This window comes from Mastomys coucha, unplaced genomic scaffold, assembly GCF_008632895.1.
Source record: "Mastomys coucha isolate ucsf_1 unplaced genomic scaffold, UCSF_Mcou_1 pScaffold23, whole genome shotgun sequence".
NCBI lineage: Eukaryota > Metazoa > Chordata > Mammalia > Rodentia > Muridae > Mastomys > Mastomys coucha.
Window position 1 is genome coordinate 57774769 of NW_022196906.1, and position 24832 is coordinate 57799600.

The window sequence follows — 24832 nt, forward strand, 5'->3', positions numbered from 1 at the left end:
AATTTGTCTCTGATTCTAACTGTGGCAGGACTTACTTTCAGACTAACAATACATCTTATTAAACTATCTATAGGAAAAATAATCTAAAAGATGAACATACATTATCTTCTTTTGTTTTTATTTTATTTTAAATCTTTTTTTGAGTCATGGCCACACACTGCTGCATGTGCCGGCCATTAACACATCATTAAGCTCATGCTGACATCAGATTTCTGACAACCGCTTGCCCCAGCATCCTGAGGACCAGGATAACTAAAGAGGATTTTATTGGTTTGTTTGTTTTGGTTTTGTTGATGGTGAGACAGGGTTTCACTGCATCTCTGGTTTTCCAAGAACTTGTTATATAGACCAGGCTGGCCTAGAACTCACAAAAACCCATGTGCCCCTGGCTCCTGAGTGTTAGGATTGAGGGTGTGCATATGATGCCAAGCCTGGCTTAAGTTCTTAAAGACCTATGTTTTGGGGGAGAACTCACAGCCTGGCTGCACCTGGGGGACTGAGCCTGGGGGGGTGACTAGATCAGATGACTTGAAGGACTTCTTCAGTCCATGTCCAGTTCCATGCCAAGGCAGCATCAGTACACAAGGATGTACTGGGCTCACAAGGACCCAATCAGAATACAAATTAATTCTTTTATAACCCCAATTATTTTTAATATTATAGTAGCTACGGTCAAAGCACAGCCCAATGCAGTGGGGGGCTGGTGTGTGTGGAGGAAAGCTCTGTTACCCTGAGGGCTTTCTTACAGAGGATGGATTTGTTAATTCCCAGTGGAATATTTTTCATACACCACTGCAGACTATTAAGTGCCACATATTACATTATGTAGTTTAAACTTTGCACTGCCGTGAGAGGACTTCCCTGTCGAGAGAGCTGGTTTTTATGCTTAGCATTTTTTAATATGAAAATGAACAATCCTTTAGGGTAAGATCGCTGCAACTGGAATTTGGGAGAGCTTTCTAACTTAACATATTCATCAGCGTGTGTAGGGATTCGCTCGGGTGGTGGGGGCAGGAGAGGGAAGGAAGCACAACAGGAAGAAGCTTTTTAATAACAGTGTCAACACAGGACACAGCAATGGCATTTATAAAGTTTGGCATCCACTGGGCATAACTGTAAACAGGTGAGGGAACAGCACAAGGTGAGAACAAGTTTCAAAAACATAGTAATCAGTAATGGTGTTACAGAGCAAAGGAGAACACACGCTAAACTTCAGACCAGGAAAAAGGCACACTTGCTAATGGTGGACTAGGAACCACCCACCCAGGAGAGATGCAGACTCAGAAATATTAAAAAGGCAATATAAATGCATTTTCAGGCAATTCCCGAGAAAATAGAAGCTGCCTTGCTGAATTCTGGTGTCAAAAGTGGAAATAAAATCTAAGCAGTGGTGCTGTGTAAACCTTTGCTATGAGGGGCCTGGGTCCCCAGCACTTGGTGAAGTAAACAGAAAGTTTAGACAGAATGACTACTCACTTGTAGACTGTGCCTCCGTTGCCATGACCAAGGGTGTCTCGATACCGTATGTCTTGTTCATTCATCTCCACAGGAAAGAAAGAAAAACAAAAAGGGTGTCATGCTGCGGATGGAAATGTCAAGGAAAGCAACTCTGGGCCATAAACAACAAGCAGGCTGGGTCATTCCAAGTTCAGCTGCAAGAACGAGAGGATCAATACAACATTTGCTGTCCAATTTATAAAAGACGATACCAAGGGACAAAGTGATGGAAAGTTTAATGACAATTTGTTTGCCTGGGTCATTTCATTAAAGTTTGATAAAAGGTGTCAAAATGGAATGATATAACATAGCTGAGAAGGGTCAGGTCAGAGGTACTGATAGGAGAATGGTCTCCAGCATGGCACAGAACTAATGCCAAGCAGCAATACACAGAGGATAAAGCCAAGCTCGGGACACGTGTGTGTGTGTGTGTGTGTGTGTGTGTGTGTGTGTGTGTGTGTGTGTGTAATCTATGCATGCAGTGTAAATAAACCAGCCCCTGAAAACTCCTCTGGTGATCCTATAATTAACACTGAACAAATTAACTAAATGTTTATCATTTTTTTGGAGTAGAAAGAACTTTTCTTTACAAACAATAAATTAGTACATAGCAAAAGCTGAGTAGAAGTCAAATTATGCTGATTGGTAAATGGCAAATCCCAGGCCTACAGAGAATACATTGAGCGTGTGTGTAATATCAACTAATGCCACTCCTGTAACTTAATGTACAAGACACCATGTTTTCTAATTCTACAAAACTTACACCAAGAACACAACTCTTCTTTGTAATTGTATCTGGCAGGTAAGCTGTGTTAGCACCCACAAAGTAATGGTTTCAAGTCTTTAAGGTACCCCCTAAATAATCATTAATCAAATAATTTTAAGGTTAATCAGACTCCATTTGATATATTCAGTAATTCTTTTGGCACTGGTACAGTTGCATAAAAATTAACTGCCAACTTTATTCACCAAATAGACTTAATAAAGGTATTGTTTTCCATATAGCTAAGGCTTGAGGAAAGTAAGCCCTGAAAAAAAATCAATTTCCAGGGAATTGCATTGCCTTGCATTGGGCAGAAAATGGATGGAGTCCTTAATTCAATATCACTTGGAAAATAATAGTTTGCTTTTGGACCATTATTATGGTAAAGCTTTAAATATTTGCTCTGTTCTAAACTCTCACCAACTGAATAAAGCAGGGGCTACATTTATCAAGGGAAATAGTTTTCTTCTATGCATTTCTGCAGTTGAAGCTTCAGAGGACTGTGATAATTAAGTGTGTGGTGCAAGCAAAAGCGGCAGCTTCCCTGCCAAGCCATTTTGCCAGTTCCTAAAAGAGTATCGACAGACTCCTGTGTAAGGGTCAATTCAGCACCAGATTTAATTGTTGTACAACCTGATTGATGCAATTTACAATCAGCTAATTGCAATATTTAAGGTCAGTGGAAAAATTGCCAACTGCTTCTCTATTTGAGGAAAATTCGGTTCTCCATGACCTTTAAACCACTAATGTAATAAAATGATATTTTACCCTGTAGAAAACATGTGGCATGAAGGAAAGAAAGCCACATTACTCTGGACTTAAATGGCACCTTTTCCAACAGCATTAGGAACAGCAGCCCAGGAAGTGAGCTGAGATGCTACGCCAGCAGGACTGCCACTTGCTTCGCTTTGATTGATGAAGGGTTCATAAACAGCAGTGTCTACTGGCAGGTACGGACCGCTACCAAGCCAATTCCCTGAGAGCATTCCTCTAGGTAATCTAAGCATGCCTCCAACAAACTAATTTGCACCATTAACTTGCCTAACAAGATACATTCTCACTGTGGCTCCAAGTAAATTTCTAGGAGAGAGGAATTTCACTTAGTCAAGTCCACAAATTCTGAATTTGCGGCACTGAGATAAAAGGGCACTTGGGAAGTAGGCATAGACCACAGAGGCTCCGGGCTCTGCGAGGACAGACAGTTGTGATCAAGTCCTCCCCACAGGCAAAGGGCAAGGTATGGGTGTTTACACCATTTACACCTATTACAACAGTACTCACAAAAGAGGAGTGGCATATATCATATCATATCATATCAGCCTCATTAGGAATAGTGTGGCCATATTATAGGTGGGTGGGAAGTGGAGGGGAGGCAAAGCCTGATGTTGCATGTGTATATGAGTGAGTGTTAAAAATTAAGATGAAGTTAAGAGTCCCCAGATAGTAAGGAAGATTATGCAAGATCATAAACATAGAAGTGGTGGTTCTGAATTGTAGGCTCAAAGAATGTGTTCCTTTAAAAGACTACATCCATATGGAATGATCTAAGCTGTTTCAAGGTATGCAAGTCTTTGCCCAGCAAATGAATTGATGGTATTTCTTTTCTTTTCTCTTTTTGTAATATTAAATATAAACTACCAATGGCTGGAGAGGTGGCTCAGTGGTTAAGAATACCTGCCGCTCATACAGAGGACATGGATTCTATTCCTAAACCCACACGGGGAGGCCCATGATCACCTAGTCCTCCAAGTCCAGAAGAATCTGATGCTCTCTTTTCTGGCCTCTGTGGGTACTGCATGCAAATGGAGTACATACAGACAAGCAGGCATACACACAAATGAAGATAAATAAAACAGCCAGGCAGGGTGGGACACTCCTTTAGTACCAGGAGTAAGGAGGAAAAGGCAGGAGGATCACTGTGAGTTTGAGGCCAGCCTGGTTTACATAATGACTTAGAGGCTATCCAAGGCTATATAGTAAGACCCTGTCTCAGCTGGGCGGTGGTGGCGCACGCCTTTAATCCCAGCACTTGGGAGGCAGAGGCAGGCAGATTTCTGAGTTCAAGGCCAGCCTGGTCTACAGAGTGAGTTCCAGGACAGCCAGGGCTACACAGAAAAACCCTGCCTCGAAAAACCTAAAAAAAAAAAAAGACCCTGTCTCAATAAATAATACCTATGTACATATGTCTATCAGATTCCTCTTTTGTTTGCTTATGAGGTTTCTATTATAGCATATCCTATTTTTTTAAAGTACAAGCTTCATTTGCTTGTTTTAGGAGACAGTGTCATGAAAGGTCAAATGGGTTTGGCTTTTTTGTTATTTTGTTTGGTTTAGTTTTTTTGGCTATTGTTTTTCTTCCGCTCCACCCCTGGCCTCAGTCCCCTAAGTCTGGGACTGCAGGCACATGGCTATCATATCATGTAAAAAACAAAGGTTACTGAAGCCAAGTACATGAACTAAATTAAAGGAAAACAGCTTGAAGATTTCATACATGATATAAAACTATAAAAAAAACAGCTAATAGCATTTTGTCATTTATAATTAGTAAGTACATTAAATGAACTTTTCAAAATGAAGCACAGAAATTGTATTTACTAAGAATTGGAGGTAGGACTCCTAAGCCTACAGAGGGATTCATGTGACTAGGGTAGTTAGGACCGAGTATCATACAAGCACAGTTCTATAGCATTTTAGGACCATTTAACCCAGGTCACTTTATAACTTGTCAATCAGTACTCTAGTTCAACATCAGCAAGCTGTCTCTGGTACAGTGTGGGGACACTGACTGCAGATAGTCACTGTGCACACACAGACAAACCACTGACCGAAACGCAATTGTCAAAGAGAATTTCATTTATTTCTAAGAAAGGAAATTTAAAAACAAAACGTGTAGCTCAAGTACTAAAGAGATGGCTGGTTGGCAAAATGCTTGCTATGTAAGCATGTGGACATGAGTTCATATCTTCAGCACTTATGGAAATGGGGCATGTATGCATACACCTGTAGCCTCAGGGCCAGGGGGCAGAGGCAGGTGATCTTCAGTTTGCTAGCAAGCTAACCAAAACAGCAAAGCCTTGGTTCAGTGAAAGACCCTGTCTCAAAAAATAAAATGGTCAGCAATAGAGGAAGACAGTTCAGCCAATCTTTGACTTCTATGTGTGTGCATAATGTCATGCACTACTTTTCACACACATCTCACATAGTTTTCAAACTGTACAGATGTGAGATTGTTTTTTCTTAATTCAATAAAGATGCTAGCTTTTAATTATAAATGATTTTCCTTGTTTTAACTGTAAAATGCAAAGCGGCAGCAAAATAACAGATATGAGAGAAGAGGAAGAAAAAGCCCAGGAGTCACTACATATCCACAAACAGGAAAGCAAATGACTGGTGGTTCCTCCATTCTGCTTAAAGAGAAGCAGGTGTGAGAAGGCAGCAGGGCCATCAGCAGGCACTGAGGTCCAGCTGTGTCTGGACAGGAAGTGGGATTCTGCTGTAGCTTCATTTCTGCCTCAGTCTTCACAAGGGAGCTGAGTGTACTGTGCTGGGGATGACTGGGTTTTAAAGATCGTTTTTTACAGCAGATTCCTCCTGTCCCTGCGTTAGGAAGTTTTCTAAAGGCATCTGAAGTTCTAAAAGCAACAAAGGTGTGGCAGGAAAGGGACCGGCCAGTATGACTTCTCGGAGTGTTAACCTGGGTTTACCAGGAGCAGGAACTATAGTCACTCTACAAAAACAAAAAACAAAAGGAAGAGAAAGCATTTTAGAGACACTGAGGTAGAAGTCACAGGTCTGTAGAGTGACAACTGGCTATTTTATAAACCCTCTGAATTGACCCTCTGGGGTTCTTTCCAGGAAGTTTCAAACCCAGGGCCAACATCAGACAGACAGTGCCACACTGGACTCTGAGTGGGGAAAACATACTCCAAAAGTACTGCACAGAGTCGGGTTCATAGGACTCAATCAGACAGGCCCCAAATATCTTTTGATTTATTTATTATTAAGCTGGAGAACTGGAATCTCCCACCTAAGAGTGTTAACAAGAAAAGAACAGCTCTGCACCAAAGACAAAAGGTAAACTTTTAAGTGGTTCTTGATTTAACATATTGATGAAATTAAGGGGGACAGCAAAATGTAATTTAATTATGGACTAGCAAAGAATATGTTCTTTGTTTATTGTCTGCCTGTGTTAAAGAGAATAAGTATGCATCGCTTATAAATCATTAAAATAAAAATGCTCAATTAATCCTATTTTATATGTAAAGGCCTGACAGAACTGAGTCCTAGCATGGGACTTCTGCTTCACAAATCGAAGCAATAATGGTTTCAGAAGGCGTCACACTCTATGAGCAGACAATTGGGGAGATTTAGTAAATCCCACTTTATAGAGCAGAGACTAATCGGAAAACACAAGCCAGTCAAATGTTTCTTATGAACTGTTGACACTCTATCAATGCTGAATCAATTGGTGGCATTTACTCTGAGTGACAGAAAAGAAATAAATATTTATATCACATAACCTATATCAATGAACCCAGGCAGAAAGCTATTTCTAACCTGTCAATATTTGATTATCTTGAAGAATCATGTCCCTTTCTGTTAATGATTAATATGAATTCCTTATGAAATCTAAATGGAGGCTAGTGGGAAGGCAAATCATTATTAATGCTTGAGAGCTTAAACCACTAAAATAAAACTACACTCAAGTGTTCAAGTATCGTTAAATGTGACTTACACCTTCCAGAGCAAATGGTGTCAGTGTTCAGCCCCGAGATTTACCGATGCCCACGCCACCCACATTACTTCACTACAATCTCACCCTCAGTTAGTTACTCTGCAGCAACTAGGGAGGACCTAGGACAAGCAGGTGTTCTGAAAGCTTAAGGTGGAGCAATACGCTTGTCTGTCAGTTTTATTTATTTATTTCACTGATTTATTTTTGAGCAAAAGTAAACATAAGATAAGCTTACCCTTAAAAAGAAAAAGAAAAAAAACCTGCTACGTTGTTTACTGTGGGGTTAGCACATTCCCAAGAGAAAGCAATAAACAATATTTAAGTGTCAAAAACCATTGCTGTGCCGATCTCCACTGCAGAGACCCTCATAACTGACACCATTCTGATATTTGTGGGGCTCTATTTGTCATTAAAACACAAGGGGCATTTCAGAATGCTGATTAGGTGCATGCATGCTTGTGTGTGTGCGTGCTTGTGTGTGTGCGTGAGCACAAGAGAACATGAAGCGTTTTTCATTTAGGAAAGAAGACTGTATGACAGGCTACTTGTTCTCCACTGCCTAGGTTGAATAATGTAGTTAAAACTTCTTAATTTATGTCTATTTTGAAATATATTTTACAGCTGGAAACCATGAGGGACTTGTCCATAAATTGTAATTAGTAACTAGAGTGCAAGCAGGCTGAACATGTGTCTGTACGTGGCCTGGGCTCAGGGTCTCGGCTTTTGCTCATACTGATGCACATTTGCCAGGCACAGGGAAGACAGGGCAGTCCTTAGTCTAAGCAAGCCTTTGGTGCTTCAAGGTAACTGTTGTATGTAAATGCTAACACTTACAGGGTATAGCGCCAGCTCAGAATGTGTGAGGAGCTGGGCTTGATCCCTAGCAAGCACAGCCTACTGCAGAATTTGAGACTACCAGAATTAGACACACAATCAACACTATGCCAGATTCTCTTCCACCATACATGGAGCATTTAAGGACTAGCGTTCACCCACACTGACTGACAGCCTGTCAGAACCAGATCAACTCAATTTTTTGTAACTATTCAAAAAATTGTGTGCCAGGCTTCCAGAAGTTCTTCCACAAGTCCTGTTTTGGGGCACACATCTATTAGGCACAATGTTACAGGTGCTATTAAAGGACACGCATGAGGACCCCTCTTTGTCCTCTTGACATGCAGCACTACAAGTCTTTGATTCATGAAATGCCAACGAGGCTTGGAGAGGTCAGCGTGTGAAGGCACTGAATAAGCATCTGAGATAATTAAGATCTCAGCCTTCGAAACATGGACGGAAGTGAACAGCAGTTAAGAAAATCAATAAGAGTCTTTTATTTGCAGTGACACAGATGTCTCAGTCAATAGAGCCTAATAGGCAGGCTTGATCGCAATGGACAGGCGCTGCCTGCAAGGCTATCAAAGGGCTTCACTGTAACAAACATGAAAACGCATTTATGTTGCTACTGAGGAATTGCAGCCCCTGTAGGGAGCTTCATTTACCAGTGAATGTTTAAAAGTACTATACTATTTCACAAGTGTCCATTTACTTGAATTAAAATTAGTGAAAAATCTGTGGCTCACAGGCCTGTTTGTCCTTCCCTGGCTGGGTTAGGTCATTCAGTTTCAGATGGCCCAACAAACAAGGTAAACCAAGGTTCCCTGAAGCCCAGGGACACATGTGTCATGGTCTGACTTCAGTCCCCATAAAAGCCAATACTGGTCTCTGGACAAAAGAGAAGCTAAGGCTGGAAAGTCACAGTTTTCTCCTTTGTCCCCAGAGATAATTAAAGAAACAGTCACTTCAAAACACAGGACCCTGTCAGCCACCGGAGGGATGAGGACTTGTTCAGAACTGATTAACTTTTTAAAACTGAGATGGCAGTGTGGTTGTGTGCACAGTGCCTCAATCTGCTGGGAGTGAAACCTATTAGCTCAGGTTGAAAAATGTGCTGTAGATTGTTCTGCCAATCAAATTAAGCTTAGGCATTCATTTATGACAAGAAGGAATGTGCAGACTCCTCATCATTTAACACTATGGCTACACTTGGACAGCAACAGAGGGCTACTCTTAAGTTTAGTATGCAACAGTACCTACCTGGCCGTTGGCCAGTATCTTTCTCAGTTCAGCTGAGGACTTCTTCAAGCTGCAAAGGAATGACACTGTCAGTGGCAAGGTCACCAACACCTCTCAATACCACTGCAAATTCCAGACCAAGGGGTGAGGATGGCTCAGGTGGCAGGCAGATTGCTTGCCTAGCACACAATCAAGCCCCAGGGTTGATCCTCACTACTAGACAAAGTGTGGTGGCTGGCACACACGGGCAATTCCAAGAAACAAGAGGAACAGCAAGCAGTTCAAGGTCATCCTTAGCTACATCAGGAGTTGGGGGCCACTCTAGCTATATGAGAACTTGTCTAACAATTAATAATAATAATAATAATAATAATAATAATAATAATAATAATCCAGACTAAAACATGCCTTTTCTAAGAAGGTTTTGCTGTTGTTTTTAAGTAACTGGTAGAATGCCAAAGGCTCCATGGAGGCCAGAAGCCCCAGGAGTCTCCAGAGCTAGGAAACAGACTATGGAGAGGGATGGAAGCCCCTCCACAATAATTTTATGTGATTTTACACTTGTGATGCACAAAACACTGGACGCCTTCTCAAGAATGTTCTCAGGCAGCAAAGATGACAGCACTTTAAACATCATATGATAGACAGGTTACACTCTGGTCTCTTACTACAGATAAGAGTTATGTACTTGACTTCCTGGAAACAAACATAACGTAACCACTGTGGGCAGCTATGGGACCTGGGACCCATTACCTCTCCTCTTGGAAAGTCAATTCCTCCTTCTATAAAATAGGCAGCATATCCATATTATAGGTAACCAGACAAGTGAAACGTTATCAAACTACAGGCATATTTTTATAAGTCAAACCAATAAACTGAGGCTGCCTTCTCTTTTGCTTTCCTAGGAGACTCAGCTTCCATTATTATTTAGTGATTATTAAAATGTTCTCTGAATATATATGGCTATATGCTACCTAGTTAAGAGTGAATCCCACAGGCCCTGAGCACAGTAGTAACTTGCAGCAGTGGGGCCTAGTAGGATGTTGAAGTTTATTGGGGGCATGCTCTCCACAGAGACTGTGGTTATCTGCCTTTGTGATTTTGCCTTTCCCTGCTTCCCTCACTAGGAAGTGACTAGCTTCTTCCTCCACATGGTCCCTAACTATGAAATACTGCCGCTTCATCAGAAGTCAGTGAGACCCAACTGTGGACTGAAACTCTATACTGTGAACCAAAGTAAGCCTTTCTTCTTTATTAGCTGATTTCCTCAGGCATTTGTTACGGTAGCAGAAGATAATACATTATGCAAACATTTCTGCAGATAGTTTAGTTCTGTTTAGTGAAAATGCTTAAGAAAGAGCTCCAAAGTTCTCAAGCTTTATTTATAATAGGTTAAGCCCCCACAGCCACCAGACTAAGTAGCAAGGGACATAAAATAGCACCTCATAGGCTGGAAAGATGGCTCAGGGATTAAGAGCACCAGCTGCTCTTTCAAAGGACCCAGGTTTGGTTCCCAGAACCCACATGGTGGCTCACATCTGTTTGAAACTTCAGTTCTAGGGGATCTGACACCCTCTTCTGGCCTCTGTAGGCATGGCAAGTACATGGTGCCCAGACATCACATAAGCAGTTAAAACACTAGAACATATTCCAGTGCTGTGCTTTTGTGTGCTGTAAAAAAATTCTAGCCCTTTTATCAAGACATCCCATGATCTTGAGCATTTGGATTTAACAAAGCCACAGGACTTGGGTCACTGGAAAAAGAAAGCTCAGCTTGCACCAGGAGAGACGCAGGATCCTGTGATGTCAGGAAAGCTTGGGGACAGCAGGTTCTCTAGGCAGGGCACTTGCTGCTCCTTGGGTGGGTGGGGATTGCGTCAAGGATTTCAACATAAGTTTATGAATAAAGAATATATTTGTGTATTCGCCCAAAAAATTATATCCAATTAATAAAGTATCATGTACTAAAAAAACAAAAACAAAAACAAAAACACCTGAATATAAATGGATGGACAGACTAATGGACGGACAGACAGACAGACACACCATACCATTAAAGAAATAGTACCTCGCCAACTACTATTCTTTGAAATGTAGATCTGGCCAGCTCCATCCTTAACTGTCTATGCTCTCTCTGCCAGAAAACCTCCCGCATCTGGTCATTACCAGTGTGGCTCTTTCTTCCCCTCCACTCTCACCAGAGATTGGAAGCTCCAGAACACAGACCTCAACTCATTCTATTATGCTCTATTCCTTCCTTGCCCCTGAACAACCAAGTGCCAAGTGCTTGAGAAATGGTTATTCTGTGGCAGGTGTAGTAGTAACATGGTAAGACATAAAGATCAAAATATATCAGGAAGGAAAGGAGGTCAGGCCCTAATCTGAACCACACTGGCTTTCCAAATGGCATCTTTAATATGATCCCAAACTCAAGCTGGTCCTTCTGCTTATAATCATTCTCTCTAAATACTCCTTACAATTCTGCTGTGGTCCAACACAGACTACAGAGCCTCAGCTCCCACACTTTTAAAAACTGTGTAAGCTATGCTTTCACCTAAGGATACTAGCCTGATAACATTCTCCAGAGGCTGATCAGCCCAGGGGAACAGTCAAGAATTTTGTAGACTGGAACTAAAGATATTGTACATACCAAAAAGTGAACAGCTGTCTCAAAACCAGTCCAATTACTAACTTGGTCATGCAGCTCATTTGCAGAATGCTGAGCAATGGCAGGCACTGTAGCCTCTTGAGGTAGCCTCCACAAGAACTCCACTCCTTCATCTATGCTTATTATTCCTACCTTACAGAGAAAGGGCACAGATCCTGTCTAAATTCAGGTTAACACACATATGCGCACATACACACACTTACTTGTCTGAGAAATAGTTAAAGTCTTTGTATTCCCATAAATGACTCCCAATTTGATAATTCTGCTTATTGTAAAGACACAAGCAACCAAACAGAGCTTCCACTATGCTCTCTCCACAGACAGCCCATGATGTCATAAGCTTAAATAATAACACTTTTGATTCATGGACTTTACAAAATGTCTTTCATCCAAGAAACAAAATATGATTCCTTAACATCGCTTCATCAATCTTACACTAGCAGGGGATGGACAGAGAGCTTAATCATCCTAATTTTACAGAAGGAGAAAGCCAAGCTGTTTAGAAAGACCTCAGCAGTAGGACTTGAATTCAGTAATTATAAATGCCTAGAAACACCATGAGGGTTAATAAGCTCAGTCTAACAAATGGTCATTCACCCATACCAAAGAATGACTTATACTCTGAAAGTAACAGGAGGGAACTGATCCCACTGACATGCCAGCACCTGGCTGTGCTAATGTAGTTTAAAGGAAAGGGAGAGCAGCACTCAGAGGTAGGGCGCATGTTTAACATGGGCAGGCTCTTAGTTTCAAGCCTTAAAATGAAAAAAACAAAAAGCGTCATCCAGTAAATTTGTTTTGTACCCTGATTATCCAATATTTCATTTGTTCTTAAAAACCTGAGTTACCAAAACCTCTTTTAAAAATGTTTAACATTAAAAATGCACATAATTGTAACCTGACAATAACACGTAAGAAAAGACACGAAGATATCCAAAGCATAAAAGAATAAAAAGAGAGGGCCATGGGCTAGAGAAATGGCTCAGGGGTTGAGAGCACTGGCTGTTCTTGCAGGGGACCTAGGTTCCATTCCCAACACCCACAAAGAGACTCATGACCACCTGTAACCCCAGTTCCAGAGCATCTGATGCCCTCTCCTGGGATCCAGAAGCACTGCATGCACATGGTGCACAGACATGCACGTGGGCACAACACCCATACAGTTTCTGTTAAGGTGCGACCACCCATACATGGTTGTTCACATCCACAGTCCTAGCACTCAGAAGATTGAGGCATAAAGATTGCTCTGGTTTCAAGGTAAACATGGATTACATGGTGAATTCTAGGCATGTCTGGTCTATAGTGCAAGATGCTGTCTCAGAAACTAAAAAGAAATATGAGGCAAGAGGACTAGAAATGATGTCATAAAAGCACAGTAAGTTGAAAGAACTCAGCTGAAAGAGATCTGAATGTGTATATAAGTATATACCCACTAACTCAACCCAGCAAGCGTGCTGTGCCATACCCCACGCCAGGGCTGGCAGTGGGTACACTGTAGTCACTGCCATCCCAGAACACTTGAGACTAAGATGGTTGTGCGCCAATGAGCTCAGCGCTACAGACAAAAGCAGCAGGGGTAAGATACAGGAGTCCACACAGGGCATCTATTATAGCTTGGTGTGTGGTTGGTAAAGGAGAAGGTAATTCAGTCCATGAAGATAGTCAACATTAGCCGGATTGAAAGACAGAAGGTGAGGAAGAAAAGACTGAGGCAGTAATAGAGACACACAGGCTCAGTAGTGAGAGGGACCACGTGCTCACCAGCAAGGCTGCAGTGCACAGAGCACCTGTAGGCAAGCACTACCACTCAAGACCTGTGAAGGGGGAGTCTCCCTTCATCCTGAGGATATGAAGAATACCCACAAGTTCCCAAGTAAGAAACAATGCCCTCAGAATTTCATCTAAGTCTTCCAGTTTGGAGATGGTTCATTCCCAGAGTCCATGAGTAAGAGACAGGGACCTCAGTGTGTCAATGTTGAGAGTGTAGAATCTAATTCAAATGACTCTAGTGGGATGTGCTTATGTCAGGTGGAGGTAGGATCTCAAAAGGGATCTTGAAGCCCAGTCTGTCTCTGTTTCTGTCTCTCTATCTCTGTCTTTCTCTGTCTCTCAATCTGGTTCACTCTGCATGAGGAGAGACAGTCACAAGAAGTCATTAGCACACCTGTCCTGAGCTATTAGACCTTCAGCCCCACAAAAGTTAAGTAAACTTTTTATCTTAACAAAATGGGCTATGGCACTATTTCAGGTATTCCATTATAGTGAAGGAGAGCTGACTAAAATAATTAGTAAGGATGTCCCAGCTACGGTAGAGGAGACTGACAGGAGACTGGAGATTGGCTGGAACATCTGTGCCACCACAGGGATGCTGCAAGTGGGCAGATGCGAAGCTCCTGGGAAGGTACAGGCTGCTGGAAGGATAAGGAACAGGTATGAGAGAGAAGATGGCAGGAAGAGCTAACTTGAAAGAGGGAACAGTCCCATTCTTGGTGCAAAACTCAGTCTTTACAAGTGGTCGCTGAAGGGTGACACATCCCAGCTCAGAAAGGAAGAACCTCTCGAGATGCATGTGATGAAAACTAAGGGTGGCTTTGGTCCAGGAAGTACATCCTTAGCCTGGGGTCGTTAGGAAGAACCCAGCTGTCAGTTTGGCAAAGAACAGGAGCCAAGGATCAAAGGAGAGCAGGGTAAGGCTGTGCTTCCCCTCTTCCTGCTCTCCACAGACATTTCTACCAACACTGGGCTTGCTTGCCCGGTGCTGCCAGAGCCCTCTCTGGCTCTCCAGTCCAGGACAAGAAAGGTAGGCACCAATGGACCTTCCAAGTCCCACATAACCTGCTCCCATCTGCATCCTTCCCTTCCAGCACTTGAGTTCCCCTCCCCAACTTCCCATACCCCTGGCTTACCCATCACTTCTCCTTGTGCTCCTGCCAAATCAACCTACTTAAAAACATGCATACAAACATTCACCTTAGCTGAAATGTCTGTATTGTGATGTAACTTGGTCCTCCTTGTGTATCAGGTCTACATGGAAGCAATCACTTTCCCCAAGGATCCAGCTCTGAGCATTCAGTTCAAATAGAAACATGTTCCTGACTAGTGTTTCTCTCTGCATGTACCTGCTTCCTTCACAACACTATTGACATGTCATATTCCTGGGACAGCAACTAATGAATAAGAGGTACTCAATAAATACCTGCTGATTAGCTTTCAACCTGGGGCACAGAACATGGCCAATGTAGGGTAACATATTAAACACCCATAGGACTTTTTCAATTAACATTCTTCCATGACAGGAACCACTATCCTTACTATCTAGAAGGCTGCCAGATCCCAAGTGAGGAGGCCCAGATGAAAGTGAGACAATCAGGTGGTAAAGTTCTGTCTGATCCAAGTGTCTTGCTGTACTCCATGAAGACACATGACAATTTTTACACCAAGCTAATCCTTACTTGCAGGGAAAATAACACTGCTTCTGTGATTTGAAATCTTTTCAGTTCAGTTGAAAAGTGTAATCTAAACACCAGGGGAAACCTTGACTTCCTAGGGCTCATGGGCCATCTATGTGCACACCACCTTTTCTGGGATCAGTGGCACCAGTGAAACATTCTGCCTTCCAGGAGCTCTATGCCCTCTACCTATATGCTTCTATTCTGCAGGACTGTGGCTCAAATGTCCAGGCAGTATGGAAAGTACATATAAACCAGCATCTGGTAGGTCCATAGCCCTCTGTGGAGAAGCAAATGCCTGCCCCACAAGACCAGGCAAATGACATGCTGGGGACTAGCTAGCTAACTGCACTCTAAGATGGAACCAACTGTAAAGGGAGATGCCTTTTAGAGCCTGCGCTCTCAGCAGGAAGGCTAGTGGGTAGATACTGACACCACAGTAAAATATCTAGGGAAGCAGCTTTGGGAGAGGAATCTAGTGGAAGGCCCTTAGGTCACCTGGGGTTGTGGAGACAGTGTGGTGGTGCACACCAGTAATCCTGGCACTTGGGAGGACTGCCATGTTTGACTTCCACCTGGGCTAGTTAGCAAGAGTCTCAAAAATTTAAGGAAAAAAATACAAGCAAGAGGTGGCTCAGTGGTCAAGAGTACTTGCTCCTCTTACAGAGAACCTGTTTGGTCTCTGGCTCTCAGAGGGTAGCTCATTACCATCTGAGTAACTCCAGTTCTAGGAGCTCCGACCACCTCTTCTGGCTTCTAGGGGCATTACATACTCATACATGCACACAAATACTCATACAATTAAATTAAAGACAATAAAGAAGAGAGCAGGAGCGTAGGCACAGAATCTGTGGCTTACGGTGTTAAGGTGCACTCACTCCTATACATGCCCCCACCATGAGGACAGTGACCCATGAGGCATCCTCACTACTGCATGCACCAGGCAAGCTGGACTCTCAGTCTCCAAAAATGTAGGCCAGGGTCAAATCGTAAACCCACAGGCAAAGACCCAAGGCTGCACAGAGGAAGACAGAAGGGTATGAAAGGAAAGCAGAGACCTAAACTGCGCCTCACCCTGTTAAAGGCTGTGCACACAAAGGGCCCCAAGCTAGGGCCCTTCAGTGCAGATGGAAGACACTCGTGATTCTGTCAGCTTTCTAGTCGCTGTACAGAACAACCACCTTCCAGCACCACAAGCTGAGGAATGTCTACTGGCAAGCGAACTGAACACCTTCGCATTGCCATAGTTTGGCAGTTAAGTTTGGGGATAAAAGAAGACTATGAAAGGCTTAAGATCTGTCTCAGAGTAGGGTGATGCCAGCATGAATTGACAAAAGTGATCTTCCTGATCCAGTTGTTTTAATCTCCTAGACAACGCAAGATGCCATTAATGAGCAGCACTGCCGGTCAAGTTAAATGTCACCATTTGACTCTTCCCTGACTCTGTCTGGTAAAGATGCCAGCAGATAATAACACTGTCAAAAGACTTAATAAGTATCATACAGTTTGTAACTGGATCAAGACTTGACACAATTTGGAGACTCAGGAAAAACTACTTAGAACAGAATTAAGTATTTCACATGTCAATTTCATCTTTGTATCCGTTTTATTTATTTATTTATTTATTTATTTATTTATTATTTATTTAGTATGGATGTGTGTTGTATAGGTGTGTTTGTAGGGGGTGTGTACACATATCTGTGCACATGTAGAAGCCAGAGGTTCATATATGGTATCTTCCTTAATGGAGCACAGACTTATATTTTGTGATAGACCCTCTTCCTGAACTTGTAGCTCATGGATTCAGCTAAGTGGCTGACCAGTGAGCTCATGTGATCTGCTCTACCTCCCCAGAAGCAGAGTCACAAACATGTGGTGCCACATCTGGATTTTAGATGGGTGCTGGGGATCCAAGCTCAGGTCCTCACACGTGCAAGGTTGGCACCTTATGAACTGAGCCATCTCACCTGTCTCTAATTTCATCTTTCTATATTAAGTCCCTTTCCTTGCCAATATGTAGTAAGAGCTAGCTAGCTAGTCAACTTTTCTTTACAGCCACCTGTATTTTTTATCTTACAGAAAAGATAAGTGTGCTGTCCCGCCTCCTCCCAGCCCACAGCCACCTGGACAGAGGAGCACAGCACAGCGCACTTCCCTTGTTTGTCCTTACCTATTGCTTGGAAGCGAATCTGAGACCACAGGGCTGGCATGTTGAGATGGTCCAGCCCGTGTATTCACCTATAAGTGAAGAGAGAAGTTGGGTCAGCCTCGTGTTCTGAGGACACAGTTCTAATTAGCCTATAATTCAGCACACAATGCCTCATCTCACTATGGAGGTTAATTAGCATGTTACTAGATAGACCCACTGCTGGAGTATATTCAGTATACAGGCTACAGAACTGTACAATCTATAGATTACATAATCTGATATCCCTGGCATTATTCAAATACTTAAATAATGCTAGGGGAAAAAGACACAGAGAGAGTAATAGAGATATAAACCTCAGTTTGCTCTCTACAATGACATAAAAGCAGGATGCCTGTAGAAGCACAGTAAGCTTTTGTCTGGGGTTAGCAGCAACCCTCAGGATGCCACCCCCTCCTAGCTCTACAACTGCATCCCATTCACTAGAAAATGAGGTTCAAGTAATTAATTATAAAACACTTGAGCCTAATAAAATAGCCAGCTTTTCTTTCAGATGTGAAGCCTTGAGCAGAAATCCAGAATTTAAAACACGCAGAACAATGAGGAGACATTAACTAGACACGTTTTCTGAGCATAAATATGTCGAGAGAAGAGGGAGGGCAGTCTGTGTGCAATATGCTTATGTGCTTAATTAATCACCACAAGGAAGGCCATGTTCTTGCTCAAATAAATCTTTGTGGACAACAGACCCCAGGATCATCCTGGAAAAACTGACCAACAAAACAACTCCAAATAATTGAAAAATGTAGCACCAAAGGCCCAGGATCCAAGTACATACACATCGTAAGCAAATACAGATGTGGCCCTTCCACCCCCACCACTCAAAAAAATGGGGGGCGGGGAGGAGGAGAAAGATTGCTTGTCAGAGCTTGAGAAAGTGCAGTTTTATTTGACATTTCAATAAGTGGAACACAGCATTACAAATCCATCTAACTTTACTGAAACAATTATTGAAATTCGTACCTTCAGGCCATGTATGTTCCGTTCCCCAGGAGGCTTGCAGGCTGAAACAGTAATTGACTAAATTGTAGAACACATCAGGGCCATTTACAAATTTGCTCAAAATGAATCGTTTAAAAAGAAATGAGGGTGACACCAAAATTAGCAGAGAGAAATGATTGAAAAGTGGCCCCCAGACCCAAGGTGGGAATTATGAACTGGGTTTTTAACTTGCAGGAGTGAGCGTTTATAAATGCACAGAGCTTTCTGACACCGCTTCATATGAATTCCAATTTCTGCTTAAAACATACCAAAACATTAGCTGAGCTAAAATGATGAGACTCCTCTCCGTGGCTCAGATGTCTGCAGTCTTCCCTCTCTACAGAACTGCACAAGGCAGTCAAAGGGCATACTAAATAGCAGGTTTCTGCTTTTGTTGCTTATAAAGCCATAAGCAACAGGACTTATTAAAATAGATATAAAATTTAAAGAGGTTTCTTGAAATCTTGATGTCCATTAATATTAAGCTCTGAAGGTAAAAAAGGGCCAGGAAAACTCACAGGGATTTCCCAGCACCACCCTGGGCTACAAGTGAGACATTTCTAATCCAGCAGATGCATCTTCATCATATGTTTCAAACATAAGCTTCCTACTCTGTTCTACATCAAGTCTGCCCAAATGCTAGTGTGTCCTACAGCAAACTGTTAAGGGGCTGTCAACTCTATCTAGGGAAAGATAAAGTTGATTTTTTTTCTTTTTGTTTCTGACAATAGAAATCAAGCTGCTTAAGAAGACATGCATTATAATTACAAGATATGGGTTTCACTTTCACTTGGGAACTTCAAGTAAATTTGAATTTATTATGTTATTAGGGCTGGAGAGACAGCTCAGTGTTTATGAACACTGGCTGCTCTTCCAGAGGACCCAGGTTCCATTCCCAATACCTACATGGTGACTGACAACCATTTCTAAGCCTAGTTCTAGGGGATCAAACACCTCCTCTGACCTTCTCCAGTTCCCATACAATCATGGTACACAGGCATACACTCAGGCACACACATACACAGAATATAAAATAAATATATATATACTTAATGAATTTATTATGTTAATATTCCAAAAATATGTAAACATGAATAATTTTTTGTTTGTTTTTTTGTTTTTCGAGACAGGGCTGTCCTGGAGCTCACTCTGTAGACCAGGCTGGCCTTGAATTCAGAAATCCACCTGCCTCTGCCTCCCAAGTGCTGGGATTAAAGGCACGTGCCACCACTGCCCAGCTTATGTTTTTATATTTTAAGTGCACAGGATACTTAAAACATTAAGACTCCAAATCTTCTTTCCTTAAAATACAAAGCAACTCTCTGGACAAAACAATGGCTGCATACTTGTGATGACTATCCCTGGAAGCCTCAGTGTCCCCTCAGACAACTGCCTCTGTAGTAACTTGTGCAGGAAAATGGCTGGGAGCCAAGGAATGCGAAAGACTCCAGCTGTCTTCTCTAACCTCAGCACTGCCTGCTTCTCAACCACCCCATCAAAGCTTTGTGACTAGAAATCTAAACAGCCATGTTGCATTCCAAACCCCAGCAACTTTGTAGATCCCGAAGATGGCAGTTACTATAATGCTAGCCAATTTTCATACTTATTAATATTTAACATAGCTCTGAGCCACAGGGAAGACTTGGCCATGAACTAGAAATGGAATACTATTCAAGACAACAGTGCTACTTGAAATGAGGAGGATATGTGATCAGAGTAAAATCTTTGTCTCCAGACCCAACGCCTTGCTCAGACTAAAGATTCTTTTTAACGTGGGGCCTACGCATAGACCCTATAGAGCTTGAGACCCTCCGACCAACCAGGAAGACTCAGGGAACCTCTTTCCATGTCCATATTCTAACTACACTGTCCAAGTATGCACATCTGCTGTTGTGATAAACACTACGACCAAAAACACCTTGGGGAGGAGAGGGTTTACTTAGCTTACAGGTTAGAGTCAGTCCACCATCTAGAGAAGCCAAGGCAGAAACCTGGAAGCAGGAACAAAAGCAGAGGCCACAGAGTACTGTTCACTGGCTTGCTTCCAGACTCATGGGCAGCTACCTTTCTTAATACAATCTAGGATAATATACCCAGGGCTGGCACTACAGACATCAATCAGAAATCAAGACCTACCAGTCTAAAGGAGACAGATAATTCCTCAACTGAGATTCCTTCTACCCAGGAATCTCTAGTTTGTATTAAAACATAATCTGAACAAATATGTATTTCATCACATGGGGGACCTACATCTGTAGTGAGGTAGTCAGGTACCAAACAACAAGACAATGGAAAGAGCCCAAAAGATCTGAGTCACAGCACAGAGAAGGGGGACGAACTAACATTTTGAAATTCTCAATGTGGCCTGGAAAGGCTGTATTCAATGACATATTAAGCCATGTAGGTTAGTCATGCTGGAGCAGCAGATGATACCAACATGTCATAGCTGTGTCTTCAAAGCATTAAACTAAACCAGTGGTCCTCAGCCTTCCAAATGCTGCACCCTCTAATACAGTTCTTCATGTTACAGTGATCCCCAACCATAAAATTATTTTCATTGCTACTTCATAACTGTAATTTTACTGCTGTTATGAATCATGATGTAACTAAAACAGCCCTTGTAAAAGGGCTGCTTAGACCACCAAATGGGTTGTGAGCTACAGGCTGAGAACCACTGCACTAAACCCTCCAAACTCCCTTCACACAATCATAGAACTTCAAGTTCTATGCCTTTCCCAAGAAACAAACTGTAATTTAAACCAACGTTTCACTCCGAGCACACTAAATGCTTAGTTGCTGTGTAGCTCTCAGGCTACTTAACCCCTTGGGCCTCAATAGCCCACACAATGGAAGCAGTAAAACCTAACTGTGGAACTGCTGGGAGGGACAGCAAGGAGGGCTGAGGTCTCAGAATGGCTGCCACCACCAGGGGGTTTAGCACAGGAACAGCCTTGCTCACAGGACTGCTTGGACAGTAAAAGGGAGCTGAACCGAGAAGCGCTCCTCTGGAGAGGAGGGGACAGTTTATTGTAAAGAAAAGCCCTCCAGCACGGCGTAGATTTGTACCTGGGCTTGCCATAACAGAGATCAGAAGCAGTGGACAGAGATTCCCAGCCTCTAAAACACTATTCTTGTGAAGGAAATAATTTTTAACTTTGCTCCAACTCTGAAGTCACAAAGAAAACAAGGAAATAATCTGGGTCACTGTCAGGAGACATCTACAAAAACACGGCGTCTCCCTGTTTGCCTGTGCAGTCAAGCCCCACAGAACTCGATTAATCATACTTTTCTTTTGAATGACCACTGATCTTAAGTAGCACAGTTTTATCCTTTTACTTTGTCCTCCATTAAGTTCTTACTAATAATGAACTAATCCCCCTGGTTCTACTGCCCACAAAAATGCCTAAAGAGGTATATTGCACTTGAACCCAGACCTCCTCCCTAGCCGGCCAAGCTAGCTGCCTTTGGAGACCATCCCTGCAAATAGAGCCCACTGGTTAATTGAGCCGTTCAAACTTCTGAGTTACAGGTAATGAAAGTCTAGAATGTTTAATTGGAAAACTCATACCATGATTATCTGTACAGTATTAGTTAACGAAGGTGAGTTTAACTTTTAATTATTTCAATTAAGCTATTTCTAGAAGAGTTACTTAGATTTCCTGGTCTGTTCCATTAGTTAGAAAACATGGATTTCAAGTGGGGCAAAAATAATGGTTAAAAACTTCAAGTCACTCTTTTCACCACTATTCAAATTTCGAGAGGATATTTACACAACGGAACAATCACAGCCAGTACAAGGCTGGTACTGCCAACCGAAAGGAGGGTCTCACTTAGTCTCCCCCTCATCTGCTCATGTAAATCAGCTGCCATTGAAGAAGAGAGGTCCCACTACTTTTGAAATACCTCCCCCACCCCAAGACAAATATCAAGCTCTGCCCAAAGCTCTGTTCTTGAGTCCCTGTTTCTCACAGCTTCCACACAAGCTGACTCTTTTCTCAATAGCAGCCTTCACCATCATCATGAACCACAAGTCATATGTCCAGAACTAAAGCCAGCCATTTGCCTTGCTTTAGAATCATGGGGACTCCCAAAGAGTTCTTTAAGTGAATGTAAGTATGCACTTCAAAAACAACAACAACAAAAAAACAATCTAGTTAGTTTAATTTACTCTAGTAGATTAGATATTTTATCTGCTATAACTATAATATAGCTTGCAATTCCCCATGATAATGAATACTTCTTTTGTTTTTTTTTTCAGATTATGAGCTAAACATCATGCTATGTGCATTTAAACCTTTAGAAAGCATAGCTGGTGATCAGTTTGCTGAAATAATCACTGTTGATTAGAATTTGTTCAACATTACCTCTTGGAAATATCTGCAGTGGCTCGATTAGCTGGCCATTTACTTGCTGTTCCATTACTGTGGAATAATACTGCCAAGAGATAATAAAAAGAGATTACTCAGTAATATATGGACACTGGGACAGACACTTATGGGTTGTTTAATTCATGGTACTCTTGTAAAGGACTGGTATGCACATATCAGCCTTGAGAACACTCTATTTGCTCATCAAAATTACTACAGTGATATATTCAGGATTTGGAAGTCCAGTATGGGGTCATCATCCATACTTCCATTTATCTTTAAGACTAACAGCATTAACTAAGACCCCATGTTAGTATTTAACATACTTTAAAATGATATATATTTTAAATGATACAAAAAGCATTTTATAGAAATTACTCAAATTGCCTCTTGTACTTTTCCTCTGAAATTTGTAAAGCAAAATGAATAGGCTCAATATTTGGCTTGAATCCACATGTCAGTCAATCAAACATGCACATTTGTATATAAAACCCAGAGATGATAGGACTAAAGTTGAAGAGACTGCTGGGACCAGTGAACAACATATTACTGAAGCACGGACAACAGAGCCCCATGTAAAACGGCCTCTTAACAAGCCTACTTCTGGTGTACCGTTTAACTCTAGGCACTTGAAGATGGATCAAACTTACTGGAAAATTCTACGCACATAAAGCATAAGGTCTTGAGTAAAACAACAGCCCACTGTCCCTCATAAAATAAGCCCAAAGTACTAAGAAGACTTTTTCTCCCAGTCTACCTATCTGCCTATATGTAGAGATGGCTTCTATACCTTTTTATACTTCTTTAAGCTGAACAAATAAGAAAATAATGTTCATGAAGAAAAATACCTACAATGAAAACCACTGACTGGGCTTAAAATTGTTTTCTAAATTTTTTTATATGTATGGGTATTTATGTGTATGCCTGCATGTATCTACCACTAGCATGTCTGGTACCTACAAAGACCAGAAAAAGACCTGGAATTAGAGATGGTCATGAGCTGCCATGTGGGTGCTGGGAATCAAACCGCAGTTCCCTGAAAGGGCAGCCAGTGCTCTTAAACACTGAGCTCTCTCCCGCCCTGACTTTGTGTTTTAAGGGGTTATCAAAAGAAGAACTCTCTCTCTCTCCCTTTCTTATCCTTACTGTTTTTATATTTAAACATGGATATACCACTTAACTACCACATTTTCAGGAAAATCCTGAAATTTGATTTTTACTAACATTCTAAAAAAACCTTCTATCTTGGGGCTGGAGCACTGACTGCTCTTCCGAGGGATGTTCTTCCCAGATGATGTTCAATTCCCAGCACCCGCATGGCAGCTCACAACTATCTATAATTCTACTTCCAGGGGACCTGACAAAATAGCAATGAACATAATATAAAAATAAATTTAAAAAACTTGAATGTTTCTATTGGTGTTATATACATTAAGATTATTTTAGAATAAATCTTTTTCCTCCAGAATATGCAAAGGTCTGAATATTGTGCATCACTGTGAAGATCAGAGCTGAGAAATCCAAGGCTTTCTGCACTGCAAACAAGGAAGGTGAAGGTGACCGTGGGGGCAGGGGAAGAGGGACAGCTGGCTGATGACCAAGATGTGCACAGCACCCCTGCAATGGCTTTCAAACTGTAAAGGAAGGCAATTCTCTCTTTCTAAGGACCTAAAAACTTAAATACACACAGCGTTAAATACGCACAGCGTAAACATGTGCAAATCACTCTGGAATACACTAAGGCCACAGAAGCTGTTCCTGAAAAGCCAAGAAATACAGTGTGCTTGCCATTACTCACATGGTGACGACAGGTAAGTGAAATATCAATCATGTCGGCTGTCAACCTTTCGGGACAGCAATAACTGTTAACAAGTAGTCTGGAAAAATTGTCCGAAAATGACTTGTCCTCGGCACACAAGTATTTGAGGTTTCCGTGGAAAATTAAGATGCCAGTGGCTATTTGGAACATTGCTCAGGTATTCTTTTTAATGGGAAATTTGCCGGTTATTGATCCACAGCATGTACCCTTGCTTCTGGAAGGCTGCAAGCAACTTTCCAATCAGTGGCTGTCAAAAAAATCCCTGCCTTTTTAT

General features: G+C 41.9%; 1 protein-coding gene across 8 annotated transcripts in view; it reads right to left on the reverse strand.

Moving 5' to 3' along the window:
- Map2k5 (mitogen-activated protein kinase kinase 5) overlaps positions 1–24832 on the reverse strand; it is a 215282-nt gene that overhangs the window by 160824 nt on the left and 29626 nt on the right. For all 8 annotated transcript variants that reach the window (XM_031343241.1, XM_031343240.1, XM_031343239.1 and 5 more), the window contains 5 exons: positions 22737–22806; positions 18355–18395; positions 17356–17423; positions 9090–9138; positions 1477–1541 (listed from right to left, as the gene is read on the reverse strand). In XM_031343241.1, the coding sequence (XP_031199101.1) occupies positions 1477–1541; positions 9090–9138; positions 17356–17423; positions 18355–18395; positions 22737–22806 (293 nt within the window). The remainder of the gene's footprint in view (positions 1–1476; positions 1542–9089; positions 9139–17355; positions 17424–18354; positions 18396–22736; positions 22807–24832) is intronic.